The sequence below is a fragment of the Acanthochromis polyacanthus genome, chromosome 8 (genome assembly GCF_021347895.1).
Source record: "Acanthochromis polyacanthus isolate Apoly-LR-REF ecotype Palm Island chromosome 8, KAUST_Apoly_ChrSc, whole genome shotgun sequence".
Classification (NCBI taxonomy): Eukaryota; Metazoa; Chordata; class Actinopteri; family Pomacentridae; genus Acanthochromis; species Acanthochromis polyacanthus.
This window is the reverse complement of record NC_067120.1, coordinates 9,372,110-9,388,604: the sequence shown is the minus strand read 5'-3', so window position 1 is coordinate 9,388,604 and position 16,495 is coordinate 9,372,110. Positions and strand designations below refer to the sequence as shown.

Below are 16,495 nucleotides of genomic sequence, written 5' to 3'. Positions count from 1 at the left end.
ATAACCTCAATGTAACGCCCCCTACGCGGGCTCATCCCACTGGCTCCTCCCAGACTGTCTGGAAAGTTCTCTGCCCTTCTTTAAGCGCTTGTCAGATACCACACTGCTCGACAACGTGGACTGGCAAGCAGATGCACTGAGACTAGGCATTCTTCTTTCACACAAGTGTGACTGCTACACAGCTAGCTGGGAGTTGTGTTTTGTTTGCAGCAGCCGTCACAGGAAAGTTAGGCTAGCGGAGAGCCCTAACTTAACATCTGCTAGCTAGTCGCTGTTGACGTTGGTCGGGTTGTTGCTTGTAACACTTGACGTGGTTTGAGGAGTAGCTAGCGCTAGCCGTCAGCACTATTAGCCCGTGTTAGTTTGGATTGTGCTGCAGGTCAGAGTAGGAGGGGGCAATCTGCTTCATGACGATGACTGCAGAGGAGCAGACAAGCGAAGGACAGCACACCATCCAAATGGAGGGAGAAGACATCACACCAAAGAAAGACGGGGGCGTTTTGAAGGTAAATGATAGTGTTGTGGTACTCTAAATCCGGCTAGCTGAGTGGTTAGCTCACTGCTTGTTTACGCTAGGCTAACGGTAGCTAGGCTATCGCGTGTACTGTCAATAAAAACAGCTAAGGCAAGCTAACTACTGTGCTGACAACACCACAACGCCTTTTGTCCGATTTTACAGTTAACACATTGCCAGTGTGCCTAGCGTATAGTTAATTTGCTATTAATCTGTCTGCATTTCTAGAAGGATCAGGAGCCCTGGAGGAACAACTGTCAAGGCTAATGTGGACAGTAGCGCGGATAGAAATAGACATAGGGCTTTGAATGAGACGTTACAGCTGACGTTCATTCACAATGAATAATTTGGGAGCGCTGCCTCGTGTGATGCAAAGTAAAACACTGCAGGCTGTGTTTCTGTTTGCATAAGCCCCATACTGATTGTCTATGAATTCTCTTGTCTGTTTTACAGCTCGTTAAACGGGAGGGCACAGGCACTGAGCTGCCTATGACTGGTGACAAAGTGTTTGTGCATTATGTGGGCACACTTCTGGATGGGACTCACTTTGACTCCAGCAGAGACAGAGGAGAGAAGTTTTCCTTTGAGTTGGGCAAAGGTTGGTCTCCTGTCAAGCAGACACATGAACATTCACCTGCCACTCATGCACAGTCAGTGTGATTTTAATCAGATGTCTTTGTTTTTTAGGACAAGTAATTAAGGCATGGGACATCGGTGTGGCCACAATGAAAGTAGGGGAGTTGTGCCAGCTTATCTGTAAGCCAGAATATGCCTATGGATCTGCAGGCAGCCCACCTAAGATACCTCCCAATGCCACTCTTGTTTTTGAGGTAAATGTCAGCAGTATCAGTTTATTTTGGTTGTCCGTTTCACACTTTGAACCGTAGTCATGGGCATGTGGTTAAAGTGCAATTTATGTTTATCCTTTATTGGTGTGTAAAGCTATTAAGATGTCTGCACACCTATAGGTGGAACTCTTTGAATTTCGAGGTGAGGACCTGACTGAAAACGAGGATGGAGGAATCATTCGGCGCATTATCACCAGAGGGCAGGGCTATTCCAAGCCTAACGAAGGAGCTTCTGTTGAAGGTAGAAATACCGCAAGTTCAAAATTGCCAGAAATCATTCATATTAAATGTAAAAATGATAGTAATTAGCATGTTTAGCATTAAGCTTTGTTTGTTTCCATCATTGGAAAGTCAAGTTGGTATTTTCGTTATGTTTTTAGGTAAGAGTGATCTTTTTAATCTTCCGTGCTTGCCGGAGAAGGCACTTAACAGAGTCTGTGCAATAAAGTATAAATTGTGAGTGATATTGCTTTAACAATAGTAGTTTACGTTGCTTAATAAGTTTAAACCAATGTGTTAATGGACAACTTCAGTATTTGGGTGTGTATTTGCAGAGGTTTTTATTGTTTTACGTAATTGACTGGATTGAGACATGCAAATACGCAGAGTGAACTTTGAAAAAAATTAGATTTGAAGCACAGTAGTTGATAAATTGTTATAGAAATGTGTGCAAATATGCAAATGCATATTTTAAACATTTGCTGAAATTTGATAGTAAAGATCGACACCTGTAGAGCAATTTCAATTGTTTGTGTTTTGTTTTTTTTAATTAGAGGCTGACTTTAATTCACTTCAACAAGTAGATTCACCTGCCACATATATCAGTGTCGTGAAATTGCTTTTATGTCTGTTTGATCAGTGTTATCTATATAGACCAGCAATTTCTAACAGACTAATCCGTTTTGGTTTGTTTTTTAAATCTACACTGAGACTAATGTAATTTCTCTACACCAACTTTGCATTCTGCATCATTGTAGGTCAACTCTCTGAGGCATCCTTAAAAAATTACAAACAATTCCAGTGATGTTTTACCTTTTCTTGTCTCCAGGTGCTTCTTTCCAAGAGCTGTCAGTCAGTTGTACATCATCAGATCTGTGCTTCAAATCAAGAGCCTGATTCGTGACACAAGCTAACGGCTACATTTTCCAACCCCTTTCAGTTACTCTGGAGGGTACCTGTGATGGGCGTGTGTTTGACGAGAGAGAGCTCAAGTTTGAGGTTGGAGACGGAGAGAATCTTGGCTTGCCAGCTGGAGTGGAGAAAGCGATCATGGCTATGGAGCAGGGAGAAGAGGCGCTCTTCATTATTAAGTCCAAGTATGATCACATACACTAAAGCAACTTGTCTACTTAGTATGTTCTTGTAATAAAGTCCTAGAAGTGTCATGAATATGTTTTTATCTTAAACTGTTTGGTAATGTTATTCAACATCTGCCATACAACTCTTTGTGGAATGTTTCCACAATTTAATAAAGCTGCACTGCTATATGTGATTAATCTCCTCTCAGGCTTTAAAATATATTGAATTTGACAGAGTAATGTTGTTTCTATACGACAGCAAGAATGACATTTTGCTATCACTATCGACTACAAGAGTCCAAACTTGTGACATGACCAAATACTTACTGTAATTTCCGGACTATTCAGCGCACCTGAATATAAGCCGCACCCACTAAATTTAAAAAGAAAAAGTTTTGTACATATATAAGCCACACCTGACTATAAGCCGCAGGTGTCCACTTTGATTTTTTTTTTTTTCTCAACTTTAAATGTTTTTTTTTCCGAACAGTGCCTGTAACACAGCAGTAAAACATATTGAATCAGTTCAGGCTGCCAACACCATCTCACCATTGATTCACTGATGCCAAGCAACAGCTGTATTTGCTTCTTTGATAGGAAGATCGATTGCCTTTAACTTAAAAGCTGCGTCATATGCATTTCTTTGTTTTCTCCATGATGAGGTGTGTGTGCATAAAGCGCAAGATGACTGATTTGAAGAAATTAGTGTGAGTGTGTTTAATTCAATTTGAACGGTTTCTTTGCTCCACTGTGACCTCTTTGGTAATTTCATTGGTCTGATGTGACGAGGCTAAACGTATTGACAGCATGAAGCTCGTTAGCCCGTAAAAATCTATGCGTTAGCCGCGTCGTTGTATAAGCCGCAGGATTCAAGCTTTGAGAAAAAATTAGCAACTTATAGTCCGGAAAATACGGTAAATTGATATAGAATTGTCTCTTTGCATGCTAGTATGCAATACAGCACACTGCAGTAGTCTTTTAAGTTGTTTAACAAAATTTAGGTATGCATGTAGACATGCACAGAGAAACCCACATAAACCCTCACAGACTTGGGCAGATGGCAAAAGTTCTATCATGAGACCCCTTGCGACTTGTAGATGCAGAAAACTGTCTTAAATGATGCGTGCCTTTGATTTGTAGGTACGGCTTTGGTAATGCGGGAAATGCAAAGTACAACATTCCCGGCGGGGCTACATTGCAGTACAAGATCAAACTGACAGCTTTTGAGAAGGTAAGTGGATCTTGGCGTGTGTAACAAACTTAACTAGTCTTACTAGTCTAATTACATGTTGGTGTTTTTTCCTCAAAACTGATTTATGTCTTTTCATCCCCTTCTCTATTTTTAGGCTAAGGAATCGTGGGAAATGAACACAGCAGAAAAACTGGAGCAAAGCGTCATTGTAAAAGAGAAAGGAACGCAGTATTTTAAGGTATGTTTTTTAAGAAGCATGCAGTTATGTCTTAATTTTGTGACAAACTGATACTTGTTGTATGATTAGTGGTTTTCTATGCCTCAGGAGGGAAAATACAAGCAGGCGTCTGTGCAGTACAGAAGGATTGTCTCATGGCTGGAACATGAGTCTGGTTTGTCACCAGAGGATGAAAATAAAGCAAAAGCACTGCAACTGGCTGCACATCTGAACTTGGCCATGTGCTTCCTCAAACTACAGGAGCCAAACCAGGCCCTGGAAAACTGTGACAAGGTATCAGATATCTTATGTTTCTGTTTAGGTTTGACACATTTGACAAGAATTTGTTAATGATCCGTTCAATATTCAGCAGGTTCAAGATGTGAGATTGAACAGGTGTCTTTTCGTTTTATTATAGATGCTGTTTGTCGATGTGATCAAATAGTGAAAACCTCTAACTGTAGTTTGTTCATCTTTATAGGCTTTGGAGTTAGATGGATCCAATGAGAAGGCTTTATTCCGAAGGGGAGAGGCGCTGTTTGGCATGAAGGAGTTTGACCAAGCAAGAGATGATTTCCAGCGAGTACTTCAGTTGTATCCTGCCAACAAGGCTGCCAAGAGCCAGGTACGATGCTAACTTCAACAATTTACAAAGTGGTTTTGCCTTTTCCTTTATTTTTCCATCATGACAGTCTGATCATGAGATCTGGCTGTGTCTTACTGGTCCAAAACAAAACGGCTCAATGTTTTACTGAGTGATTTTTATTACCATATTTGCTTTGGGCTCATTTATTACGACAGTGTGCACTATGTTTAATTAATGTTCAAGTAGAATTCGTGGAAAAGATTTTAATGTTTTTCTGTGAAAAGCCTAAGTTGAACGCATTTGTAATTATTCTGTGGCTCATATCAAATTTGTCATGAAATAATGAGAAATAAATCTGGTCAAAGTGCTATAAAAAGAAGAAAGATGTTCAGTGTACAGTGTATCTTTTGGATGCCACTGTGATTGTGTTATACCTGAAAATGTCTCCTTTTCTACATCTTGCCAGGTGGTCCTTTGTCAGAAACGTATTAAGGAGCAGCATGAGAAGGACAAACGCATCTATGCCAACATGTTCCAGAAATTTGCAGAGAGGGATTCAAAGGTGAAGGATTGTCTTTTCTCTAACGGCCACAAGAGGGTGGGATGTGCACGTTTTTCGATTGTCTCGGAGTCTGAGTGAAAAGGTGCTGATTTGGGTTGTCCTTCCTCCTGAACAGAAAGAAGCAGATAAGGGGAAGAGCGAGAGCAAGGAGAACGCCGACGATGACATGGAGATCGAGAACGGAGAAAAGGAAGTTCCCAGTGAAGCGAAAGCGTAGATGAAGATGCAGCTCATCTGTACTTCAGACTTTTTTGTAACTTTGGCCATTTGTGTTTTAAGGTGTGACTGTGTGTATATGAAATGTGTGTGAGTGAGCGTGTCATCGAGAGCACTGAGCTTGGGCACGTCTTCGCCGGCTTTCCTTGTGTCCAGGCTTTTTTTTGCTGTGGCAGCTAGCTGTGCGGGCGAGGCTTCCCCGGCCAGTGGCCACGGCGGGATGTGGATTTAATAAAAGATTAGTGTGCCGCCACGCTGCCTCCCCCACCCCGAACCCTTTCAGCCCACAGCTTCAAACTGTGCATGTGTTTTCACTTTGGGTAGGAAAAAAAAAAGTGCATCCCAAGCGTTAGGTGCAGAATTTCACCCGTCAAGGGCTAGACCATTCACCTTGCACTACCTTCTGTCCCATAACCCCCCTTCATGTTTTTGCTGTCCATCCAAGCCTCCTTTCATGGGCCTACTGATCAATTCCTGGAGTTGTGATGGCTGTGTGCATAGATCTGATGTTTTTTGAATGTTAGTGCCTGTATCCCAAAGTATGTATGTAGCAGCACTGTGGATAGGTGGAGTAATGCAATGTTAGTCTGGAATAGCTGTTGAACTTTTTGAGCTTCTCTCTAAGTCTAAAGATGGAGCTCCCTTACAACCCCTAGGGTACAGGACTGTTCACTTTTACTTTGGAAATATTGACCTTTTTTTGTTTTGGAAATACTGACTACTTTTTATTTCCTAGTGTTGTGCTTGTGATTTCTGTATTGTTCTCAAAATGATGATTACATCTGATTACTTAACTGGAATATGTGCATTTTAAAGCAGCTACAATAGAAAGGACATGAGTTAACTTCTCCTGGACACACTCAAATAGTACACAGTTAAGTCTTAGTCTTAATTTACTGTAAAGAGAAAAAAAAGTATGTGTATGAAAGCGTGCATATTCAGCTCGTCAGATTCAGGTTGTAAAGACTGTACACCTTGAGGAAGATGTACGCCCTGTACACTTTAGATAGCAGTATCTGCAGGGAGGAGCAGAAAGTCCTAATGTAAAACAGGGCTGCGTTTGTCTTTTGTTGGGAAAAGTCACTGCGGGTCTCTCCTGACAGAAGGATATAATAAACAGTAGCTACAACTTGGTTGGGTGTGATATTCTTGATTTGTGTGTCTGTTCCTCACACTTTCCAGTTGCCATGCAGCACTTTTTCCCCCTTCTGTCCAGTCTGTCTGCCAGCCTCGTGAACCAACGGCAGGCAGGATAAAAATGTTTGCTCACTTACATGAAGAACAATGAGAAACTGCAAAATGCACACAGATACTAAGAGCAGCATGTCATCGGATGAATTAAGTGAGCCAGATTTATACTCCTTAATGTTTATTTGTTCATGACAAACAGTTAAATGTACATGTTTGATTTTTGGTTAGAAGCCTTAATCGTTACTCAAAGGCTTCATTAATCAACATAAACCTCTCCAGCAATAGGTTAGATGTGGAAATAAGCAAGAATGCCGAAGTGAGTTTGCTGGAAATTCTTTGTATTTTGTGCGTCTTATTGTGCAAAATCAGAAGTTGCAAAACATCAACTGGCATGACGTGGCACTATAAACAGCATTTTTTTATTTTTATTTTTTAAGAGGCAGCACTCACTGGGTTTACTCTCCATCTTTACAGGAGGAATACTAAAACAAAAATTAATCATTTGATTGATCAAATATCTGCTTAATGCAAGGTTGTACCTGTTGGTCTCTATAGATCAGAGTCATCTTTACTCGGGGATGAGCAGGAGCTGATCTGATCCTCCAGCTATCTCTCAGAAACACCGGTGTCAGCTTACAGATCTGCTCTCTCTTGAGTGGTTATGCTCCAGTGCCCTTTCTTCCCTGTAGCAGGTTAGTGATAAAACAAAGTGGAACAAAAGTTTGTTTCTTTTCCGTATTTGACCCATTTTATTGTATTGCTGGGAGTGTTTCCTGGTGGTATATGTGCTGTTGAGGTCTTTCAGTTATGTAAATGCAGTCAGGTGTAGAGACAAGTCACCTGGGAGAGTCTGATTGCTTTTGCTTTTGTTTCCCGAGCAGCAGTATTCTATTCTCTTGTTTTTTTATTTGCTGGCTTGACTATAGACAAATATAACCAGTAGCAGTGGATTTATATGAGGCAATCTGATCATGATTATGGACTAACATGAAGGAGTCGTATTAAAACAAGTTTAAATGCTAAATTCAGCTTCCAACAAATCAAGAAAACATTATTTAATTTTGATATAGAATATGTAATGATAAGTGTATTAAACTCAATTAAAGCATCTTTTTTGAACTATCTAGATAAATTCCGTCTGATAGAATGTTGAACAAAGGTTAGGATGATACAAAATTTACAGTCACTGGCTAAGAATTCTCATGATAGATAGATACTGTAGATAGATAGGTTGTCCAATACTATAAACAAAGCATTTTTATTTTTAAATTCTATCGAAAAACTAATTGTATTCAAAGTCAATAAACAGTGTTCACACCTTTCATGTCAATGATTTAAAGTGATTTAAGTGGTTTAAAGTGATTTTGACAGGTAGTATGAAAACAGTTGCTGTAGACTGCATAATAATAAAAACCTTTCTATTCATTAGGAGGTTTTGTTATTAGAAATGTAATAAAGTGAGACATAGAAAGACATTTTTTCATGCAATCGACCTTTAATGTTGTACAATAATTACAAAAATGGAGCTTCATAAAGAGCTAAAAATTGGACCTTCAAGGGGAAACTGATCAGTTTCATATGAAGCTGGTCAAAGTGTGGCTGCCAGTGTGAAGGATAAAGAACCACTGAAGGACATATTTGTAACACATACCTGCTGCAGGTAAATCCCAAGGTAAAGGCTAAGGGGTGCTGCCCGTGTTTACTCCTCCCTCTAATCTCTGAGGCAGGGCTGTTAAGGTAGATGCAAACAAAAGTGTGTCCATGGCGTTAGATTTCAAAATAAACCACCACATGAGAACATGGACGTTTGTACTAGAGTCCAGGTTAGTGTACACAGGATTAGCAAAAGTCTCTTTTAAATGCAAGGTATAATCCACATCCTTTGAAAGATCAATACTGTCCAAGCCTGTAACAATATTACTAGAATGATGCAAGTGAAATGCTTGGTGTGAAATGGTTATTGCATAGTTCTGTGATGAAGGATTTCAGTAGTTGTTTTTTTTGTTGTTTTTTACTACTAAATTATTTAAAGATGCACAGGTTTCTTTGGCATCTAATATTTTCATTTGTCTCTCTTATTTTTAAAATCTGTTTTATGGTTTTCTATGTGAACTGATTTTATTTGTTGTTTTTCAATAGGCTTTACAGAAAAAAAGGATTTTTACTTTAATATTTGTTTCATGGCTTTTCTACTTTTTGTTCACTGCATTTATTGTGTTCTGACATTTTTTTCTGAGCAATATTAGTCACAATAATTTATTTGGGGATTAATTAAGTTTTATCATATCTTATTCCAAATAAATGTAGCATCATATTTACATTGATTTAATTCAGTTGTTTTTATATAATGAAAATTTACCACAAAAATCATGTCAGGGCACTTTACATAGCAAGATGGGGATCTTACAGTGTTATAATTTAGAGGTAAAATGTTCACTTTCAGCAACTTTGGTTTGTTTTGTCCACTGTGACTCTTGTGCTTTAACTTTGAAGGCGGATCGTCCCTGTTCCGACCGCTGTCTGCCATGTTCGCCGTGTCTTCATTGAAAGTTGTTCGGAGGCTGAAGCTGGTGTGAGATTTCACTCGTCGCTCTGTTCTTCGTGCTGCTCGGTGTGCGCTTTCATGCGGGAGTAGTTGGAGGTCAGCACGGCAGCGGGGCGCACCGCGAGATAAGAGGAAACAGGAAACCTGCTGAAAGTTTTACATGATCCACGGCTCACAGTGTCGGGTGTACCGGGTGGCGCAGGTCCTGGTGGGATTTTTTTTTCACAGGATGAGAGCCGCCAGGGGACCAGCGCACCGGGAACGTCCAGCGTGCCGGTAGTGCGCAGACCCACCGGGGGAGCAGCGGCGGGTGGACGGGCTCCTCCTGATGACAAAGCGGGCGATCCGACCGATGAGTAACTCGGGAGCAAGTTTCCCCCGGGAGCCAAGATGATCGCGGCGTTTTTCCCCTTGAAGAAACTGCGGCGAAATGTCAGATATCTTCTGCTTGGGGCGATTCTGCTGGTCGGAGCTGTGGCCGTTTACCATGAGATGGTCGCAGCCAAAGCATGGAGCGGTGACAGCGGTGAGTCTGTGGAGCTTTGTTGCTCAACAAGTGTTTGTCACTTACACCTTACACTTGCACCACTGAGGCCTGATCTCTTAGAAAAATGAGGATGTGAAGCAGCAAGAAATAAATTATCTTTAAAAAAATGCAACATCACCAGAAACCATGCATGAAATGACCAGAGAAGCACACGGAACATAAAGATAACTTCTTTACGTGAGATGCTGACTAGTTGCTGGTGTCTTTTTCTTTACCTTTTTTCAGTTTTTCTCTTTTCCATGGTGTGATTTAAAAGATTGTGCTTTTTCAGTGGTGTTAAGCTACATTATTTTAAAGCTTTTAGTATATTCTCTACTTGAACCCTTGTGTTAAATAGATGTTTTAGTAAACGGCAGCCTCAGAAATGACCACAGAGGTCAGTTACATAAAATAAGCATTTAAACGACACAAATAGCGTAAAAATAGTACTAAAAAACCAGTACTATAAAAGTGACAGTTAATATTTTATTTTTAAAAATGGGAATGTGGACAAGCAAGAAGTAAACTTGTCTTTTCTCTTTGCTTTTTTTCTGTTTTCTCTCACTCCGATGATGTACTTTTGAAGCATTCTTCTTACAGTGGTGTTAAACTTCAGCTTCTATTATATTGTCCACCTCCCATACAAACAGCCTATAGAGGAACACAAATGTTAAACGCATGTTTCAGTAAACTGCAGCCTCAGGAAGGACCACAGAGATGTTTCATAACCTCTAACATCAGCAACTGCTCAAGTTGTTTAATCATGTAAAGTCGATTAAACTGTCACTCAGTAACCCAAATAAATGTTTAAAATTACACAAAAGTAATGAAATAATACTATAAAAGTGACATTTTAATCATTTAAAAATGGGAACGTGGAGAAGCATAAAGATGCAGCGGAATTAATAAATATATGCAACATAACCAGAAACCATGCATAAAATGACCAGAAAATCACACATAACATAAAGATAACTCCCTTACATAAGATGTTTATTTGTTGTTGTCTGCTTCTTTACTTTTTTTTGTTTTCTCTCATTTCCATGGTGTATTTTTAAAGCTGTGTTCTTACAGTGGTGTTGACCTGCAGCTTCTAATATATTGTCCACCTCCTACACAAACAGCCAACAGAGGAACGCAGATTCATGTTGTAGTGAACAGCAGCCGCGGAAACGACCACAGAAGTGTTTCATAACCTCAGCAACTGTTCAGGTTGTTTGCTGAAGTCAAAGGCAGTTTTCCTTTATGTTAAATAGATGAAACCTTAAGCTTGTAATCCGCATAAGTCGCTGAAATTGCACAAAAATGGTAGTAAAAAATCTTACCATAGAAGTGGCATTAGTTTAAGGAATATTTAACATGATTGCTTTATAGTTTGCAGAGGTTTTCTGGTTTCTGATCATTCAGCATTAGGTGAAATCTCGTGTGATTTCTGTTTAGATCAATCTAAATTCATTGAAGTCTCCATTTGAGCATTAACGGGATCCATCCTGTTACGTCCTCTTTTACTTTCAATTATTGATGTTGCAGACGTTTGTAGAGGAAACAGCAAGTGGAGCAACAGGTTCATTTCAAGAGATGGAGTTCCGTGTGTGTGTGTGTGTGTGTGTGTGTGTGTGTGTGTGTGTGTGTGTGTGTGTGTGTGTGTGTGTGTGTGTGTGTGTGTGTGTGTGTGTGTGTGTGTGTGTGTGTGTGTGTGTGTGTGTGTGTGTTTTAAAACGAGAGAAACCGTAAGAGGAGGGGGATGGTGGAGGTCAGAAGGTCAGATGGCAGGTTTACGCTCACAGGGAAGTCCCGTCTCACACTGGGTAACCAAACTTCCTGTGCCTTACCGTGTTCAGCTTACCATTTGCTGCGCTCGCATTCGACACAAGGATGTCACCTCGGTGCGAAGAGCCGAGATGAAAACAGTGAGAACAGTCGCCTTGTTGTGTCGTACCCACAAGAGAAGGATGGCAACGCATCACGCACACACACACACTTCAAAGAAAGTCTGAGCATGTGAACGTGTGCCTGAGATCTACATCACAGGGCTCGGCTGTGTGTACACATGTTCCTGGACTGGACTCCATGTAGCCTTAGAGCTGGGTGGAAAGAGCGGTAATTATCTATAGTAATCAGAATAACATGTAATTATAATAATTCTATAAAAACAGTCATTCTGATATGTAACAAAAGTGTGACAGGTAGGTTGTCAGCTGTCTTGCTGGTGATGAAGTGGTGACAAAAGGCATCTTATGTCCATTTAAAGCCAGCATGATACATTATGGTCAGTCAATATGGAGACACAAGCTTTTTTTGAGGTGCTGTAACTAAACATTCATTGCATGCAGTCTTTTCACATTGATTTTATGGTGCTGTTATTGAAATTGAAGTTTTGCATTATCTTCCACCTACCTCATGTCTGTAAAGTGTCGATAACCCTGTATTTATTGGTGATAACTGTTAATTCCTGTTCCCAGGGTCGGCACATTTTTGACAGAATTTATTGTGCACAGTAGTTAAACACCTTTGCCCTTGTTTAAATGTGTCGAAATTGTTTGTGCTTCAAATTTATCGTATGTGTCCACATCGATTTTTGCATACACTTTAAAGTACTGGTGCTAACTTTTAAGGCTTTACGTGGCCAATCATCACGGTGTATCTCCATCACCTGTACGCCCCGAGTAGAGCGCTCAGGTCAGGCCAGCAAAAATTACATGTTGCCCCTCATTCCAAGTGTAAAACCCGTGATGACTGTGCTTTCCAAGCTCTCGCACCATTACTGTGGAATGCTCTACCTCTACAGCTGAGATCGGTCGACTCCTATGAAGCTTTTATGAGGCAGCTAAGAACGTTTTCATTCCGACATGCTTTTGGTTGAAATGTAACTGCTCTATTTTATTTATTGATTTTGATGCACTGTATTTTAGCTGTTGCTCCCTTGTTTGACCAATTTATTACCTTTATCATTATTGTTTTTATCCTTGTTTTATTATTGTTGTAAAGCACTTTGTGATTTTGTGTCGGTGAAAGGTGCTATATAAATCCATTTTCTTTACTTACTTACATGTTTGGCCAATAAGGCCAATTCAGATTCTGATATTTAAAACTTGAGGTGAGTGCAGGCAGCAGCAGCTATTTCTCACGATAAATGTCTCGCAATAAAGGAAATTCAAAGAAGATGATGAATATTTGCAAAAAGCAGACATTTGAAACAATTTATAAATCTGAAAGTGTGACTTCAAGTGGCACAGCTCAATGCTTTTTGTTGCACTTGTGTGGCTCTTGTTGCAGGCAACATCAGTAATTTGCATGGTCACACCTGCAGTCAAGCTTCATTCTTCCATGACTATTACTGAAGATTTATAAGGTCTAAGTTTATTGCATTAATCGGTGTCAGACAGGTTTTACAGCTGGTAATCTGTTCACAAACATACTTGGCATCTTATCACACACCACGGCTGATTTTCCTGCTCACTAACTAAACACAAGCCTCATTTACCAGCATTTCACAATCAGGAAAAAGGAGCGTCAAAGAGAATCAAAGGAAATACAGGGCTCTGTGTCTTTATTGGGCTCAGCTGTAGGCTCAATCAGAGACTCTTCTTGTAATACGCTCATCGCCTTTGACCTACAGAACAAAGTGAATGACTGAGACTGGCAACACAGGTTGCTACAGGAGCACTGAAAGGCTCGAGGCTTGAGATGTGGGTCTTTGAGGGACGGCTTGTTTTTCCCATATGGAGGTCACATGGGCACTTAACACAGATAACATATAAAGTACTGCAGTTAATAAATGTCCAAATGGAGAAATGACTGCCTGTGTAGCTGGGGGGGGTTTTATGTGGTCATTCTCCGTACTGGGCACTCCTACAGTTTAAAATAATCCTTTGGTAAAGGTTGGTATTTTGTACATCTTGGGTAAACATTTTGACACGCTGCAGTCTGCAATGTGCCACTTCCTCATGCCTGTTGACTAGTCCAGAGTGTCAGCTTTTGTTGTTCATATGCCTCAGCACATGAAATTTGAACTAAAGTGCCCAATCTCAGCTTTTCTAATTAGGCTTGTATTGATTTTAAAGAGCTACACACGTGGACAAAATTGTTGGTACCCCTCAGTTAAAGAAGGAAAAACCCACAATTCTCACTGAAATCACTTGAAACTCACAAAAGTAACAATAAATAAAAATTTATTGAAAATTAAATAATCAAAATCAGCCATCACTTTTGAATTGTTGATTAACATAATTATTTTAAAAAACAAACTAATGAAATAGGGCTGGACAAAAATGATGGTACCCATAACTTAATATTTTGTTGCACAACCTTTTGAGGCAATCACTGCAATTAAACGATTTCTGTATTTGTCAATGAGCGTTCTGCAGCTGTCAACAGGTATTTTGGCCCACTCCTCATGAGCAAACAGCTCCAGTTGTCTCAGGTTTGATGGGTGTCTTCTCCAAATGTTTCAGCTCCTTCCACATATGTTCAATGGGATTCAGATCTGAGCTCATAGAAGGCCACTTTAGAATAGTCCAACGCTTTTCTCTCAGCCATTCTTGGGTGTTTTTGGCTGTGTGTTTTGGATCATTGTCCTGTTGGAAGACCCATGACCTGCGACTGAGACCAAGCTTTCTGACACTAGGCAGCACATTTCTCTCCAGAATGCCTTGATAGTCTTCAGATTTCATCGTACCTTGCACACTTTCAAGACACCCTGTGCCAGATGCAGCAAAGCAGCCCCAAAACATTACTGAGCCTCCTCCATGTTTCACCGTAGGGACAGTGTTCTTTTCTTCGTATGCTTGGTTTTTGAGTCTATGAACATAGAGTTGATGTGCCTTACCAAAAAGCTCCAGTTTGGTCTCATCTGTCCAAAGGACATTCTCCCAGAAGCTTTGTGGCTTGTCAACATGCATTTTTGCAAATTCCAGTCTGGCTTTTTTATGAGTTTTTTTCAGCAGTGGTGTCCTCCTTGGTCGTCTCCCATGAAGTCCACTTTGGCTCAAACAATGACGAATGGTGCGATCTGACACTGATGTACCTTGGCCTTGGAGTTCACCTTTAATTTCTTTGGAGGTTGCTCTGGGCTCTTTGGATACAATTCGAACGATCCGTCTCTTCAATTTGTCATCAATTTTCCTCTTGCGGCCACGTCCAGGGAGGTTGGCTACTGTCCCGTGGGTCTTGAACTTCTGAATAATATGAGCCACTGTTGTCACAGGAACTTCAAGCTGTTTAGAGATGGTCTTATAGCCTTTACCTTTAAGATGTTTGTCTATAATTTTTTTTCGGATGTCCTGGGACAATTCTCTCCTTCGCTTTCTGTTGTCCATGTTCAGTGTGGTACACACCTTTTCACCAAACAGCAGGGTGACTACTTGTCTCCTTTTAAATAGGCAGACTGACTGATTATGAGTTTGGAAACACCTATGATGTCAATTAAATGACACACCTGAGTTAATCATGTCACTCTGGTCAAATAGTTTTCAATCTTTTATAGAGGTACCATCATTTTTGTCCAGGCCTGTTTCATTAGTTTGTTTTTTTAAATAATTATGTTAATCAACAATTCAAAAGTAATGGCTGTTTTTGATTATTTAATTTTCAATAAATTTTTATTTATTGTTACTTTTGTGAGTTTCAAGTGATTTCAGTGAGAATTGTGGGTTTTTCCTTCTTTAACTGAGGGGTACCAACAATTTTGTCCACGTGTGTACATGGTGCAGATGTGGACCTTTGGCACATTCTAGTTTAATGGTTCAAACATTTTAAATATTTCAGCTTTCCTTAGTGAAATCTCCAGTCACTACAACCACTCTTAGATCTTACTTGTTTTGGGGTCCCTCTGAACTTAGTCTTATCCAGCAAGTACTTTTCATACCCAGTCACACCAAGATCAGGTGATAGATTTACCCAGCTGAGAATATTCCATCATCCTGCATCTTGACGAGTGTTTAGTTTTCCTTGGCTGCATGTTTGAGATAATTGTCCTGATGAATGGTATGTTTTGATATATTTAGCTGATTCTGTGAAGACGGAATACTCTCGTAAACGTTTGCATTCACCCAGTGGTTTTGTCAGCAGCTGAATCATCGATAAATCCCACTGTGCTCCTTCACTGATATCATACCCAAACCATAATAGACTGTTTGACAGATAAGTTGGTTTGCTTTGGGGTCATGAGCGGTTACAGTTTTTCTCCACACTATCCTTTCGCCATAATTTAGATTAGGGTTCTTTTTCTGTTCATGTAGTTTTCTCCTGATCACTTATTAGGAGAAATTTACACCTAAATCCTTGAGAAACATTTTCTAGTAGTTATGAAGAGTTTTTTTCTTCCACATGCAAATGATTTAGATTTTTGTTTCAAGAGAAATAATTCACCCACAGTTCCTTCTATTTTGATGTAAACCTGCTGAAACCAAAGCTGTGACTTGACATTTTAATCTAGGAACCATGACTTTACTTGAAACTGAACGCTCTTTAGAACAAAATATGTGTTCACTGTGCAAATACGAATAGACTTTTTTGTTTCATATGTACACTTCACATTTGACTACCTTCTGATGTTTTACATAAACTCACCCCTTAAATCTGCGAGCACAGTTTGTTTGTCCATGTCCTAGAAGCTGGGATAGAGTCTCCAAACCCGGCAAAACAGACGGAATCATCAAACAGAAACTTGAAAAACTAAAAATACATATATTTTTGCTCTCTGTATGAAAGCCAGAAGCTAGTAAAGGCCAGCAGAAATCATTTTATCAACCGTCGCCAAACAAAGCCTTGAATGACATTTTTCCTTAATTAGAACTGAT

The 16,495-nt window shown here is 39.9% G+C and overlaps 2 protein-coding genes across 2 annotated transcripts in view; both read left to right on the top strand.

Moving 5' to 3' along the window:
• The first annotated feature begins 59 nt into the window (after positions 1–59).
• On the top strand, positions 60–6,566 carry fkbp4 (FKBP prolyl isomerase 4). The gene is made up of 11 exons (XM_022191912.2): positions 60–506; positions 968–1,112; positions 1,202–1,344; positions 1,483–1,603; positions 2,522–2,678; positions 3,801–3,891; positions 4,007–4,090; positions 4,178–4,363; positions 4,551–4,694; positions 5,122–5,217; positions 5,333–6,566. The coding sequence occupies exons 1-11, from the start codon at positions 408–410 to the stop codon at positions 5,432–5,434; spliced, it is 1,368 nt and encodes a 455-aa protein (XP_022047604.1). The 5' UTR covers positions 60–407; the 3' UTR covers positions 5,435–6,566.
• Positions 6,567–9,174: 2,608 nt separating this feature from the next.
• Positions 9,175–16,495, top strand: part of b4galnt3b (beta-1,4-N-acetyl-galactosaminyl transferase 3b) — a 30,132-nt gene continuing 22,811 nt past the window's right edge. The window contains exon 1 of the mRNA XM_022191913.2: positions 9,175–9,695. Within this exon, the coding sequence (XP_022047605.2) occupies positions 9,560–9,695 (136 nt within the window). The 5' untranslated portion in view covers positions 9,175–9,559. The remainder of the gene's footprint in view (positions 9,696–16,495) is intronic.

Excerpts from the sequence above, each read along its gene's own strand:
- fkbp4 (XM_022191912.2), top strand. The coding sequence starts at position 408 with ATGACGATGACTGCAGAGGAGCAGACAAGCGAAGGACAGCACACCATC. Across the intron at positions 4,091-4,177 it reads AAGGAACGCAGTATTTTAAG|GAGGGAAAATACAAGCAGGC; the intron begins GTATGTTTTTTA and ends TCTATGCCTCAG. Across the intron at positions 5,218-5,332 it reads TTGCAGAGAGGGATTCAAAG|AAAGAAGCAGATAAGGGGAA; the intron begins GTGAAGGATTGT and ends CCTCCTGAACAG.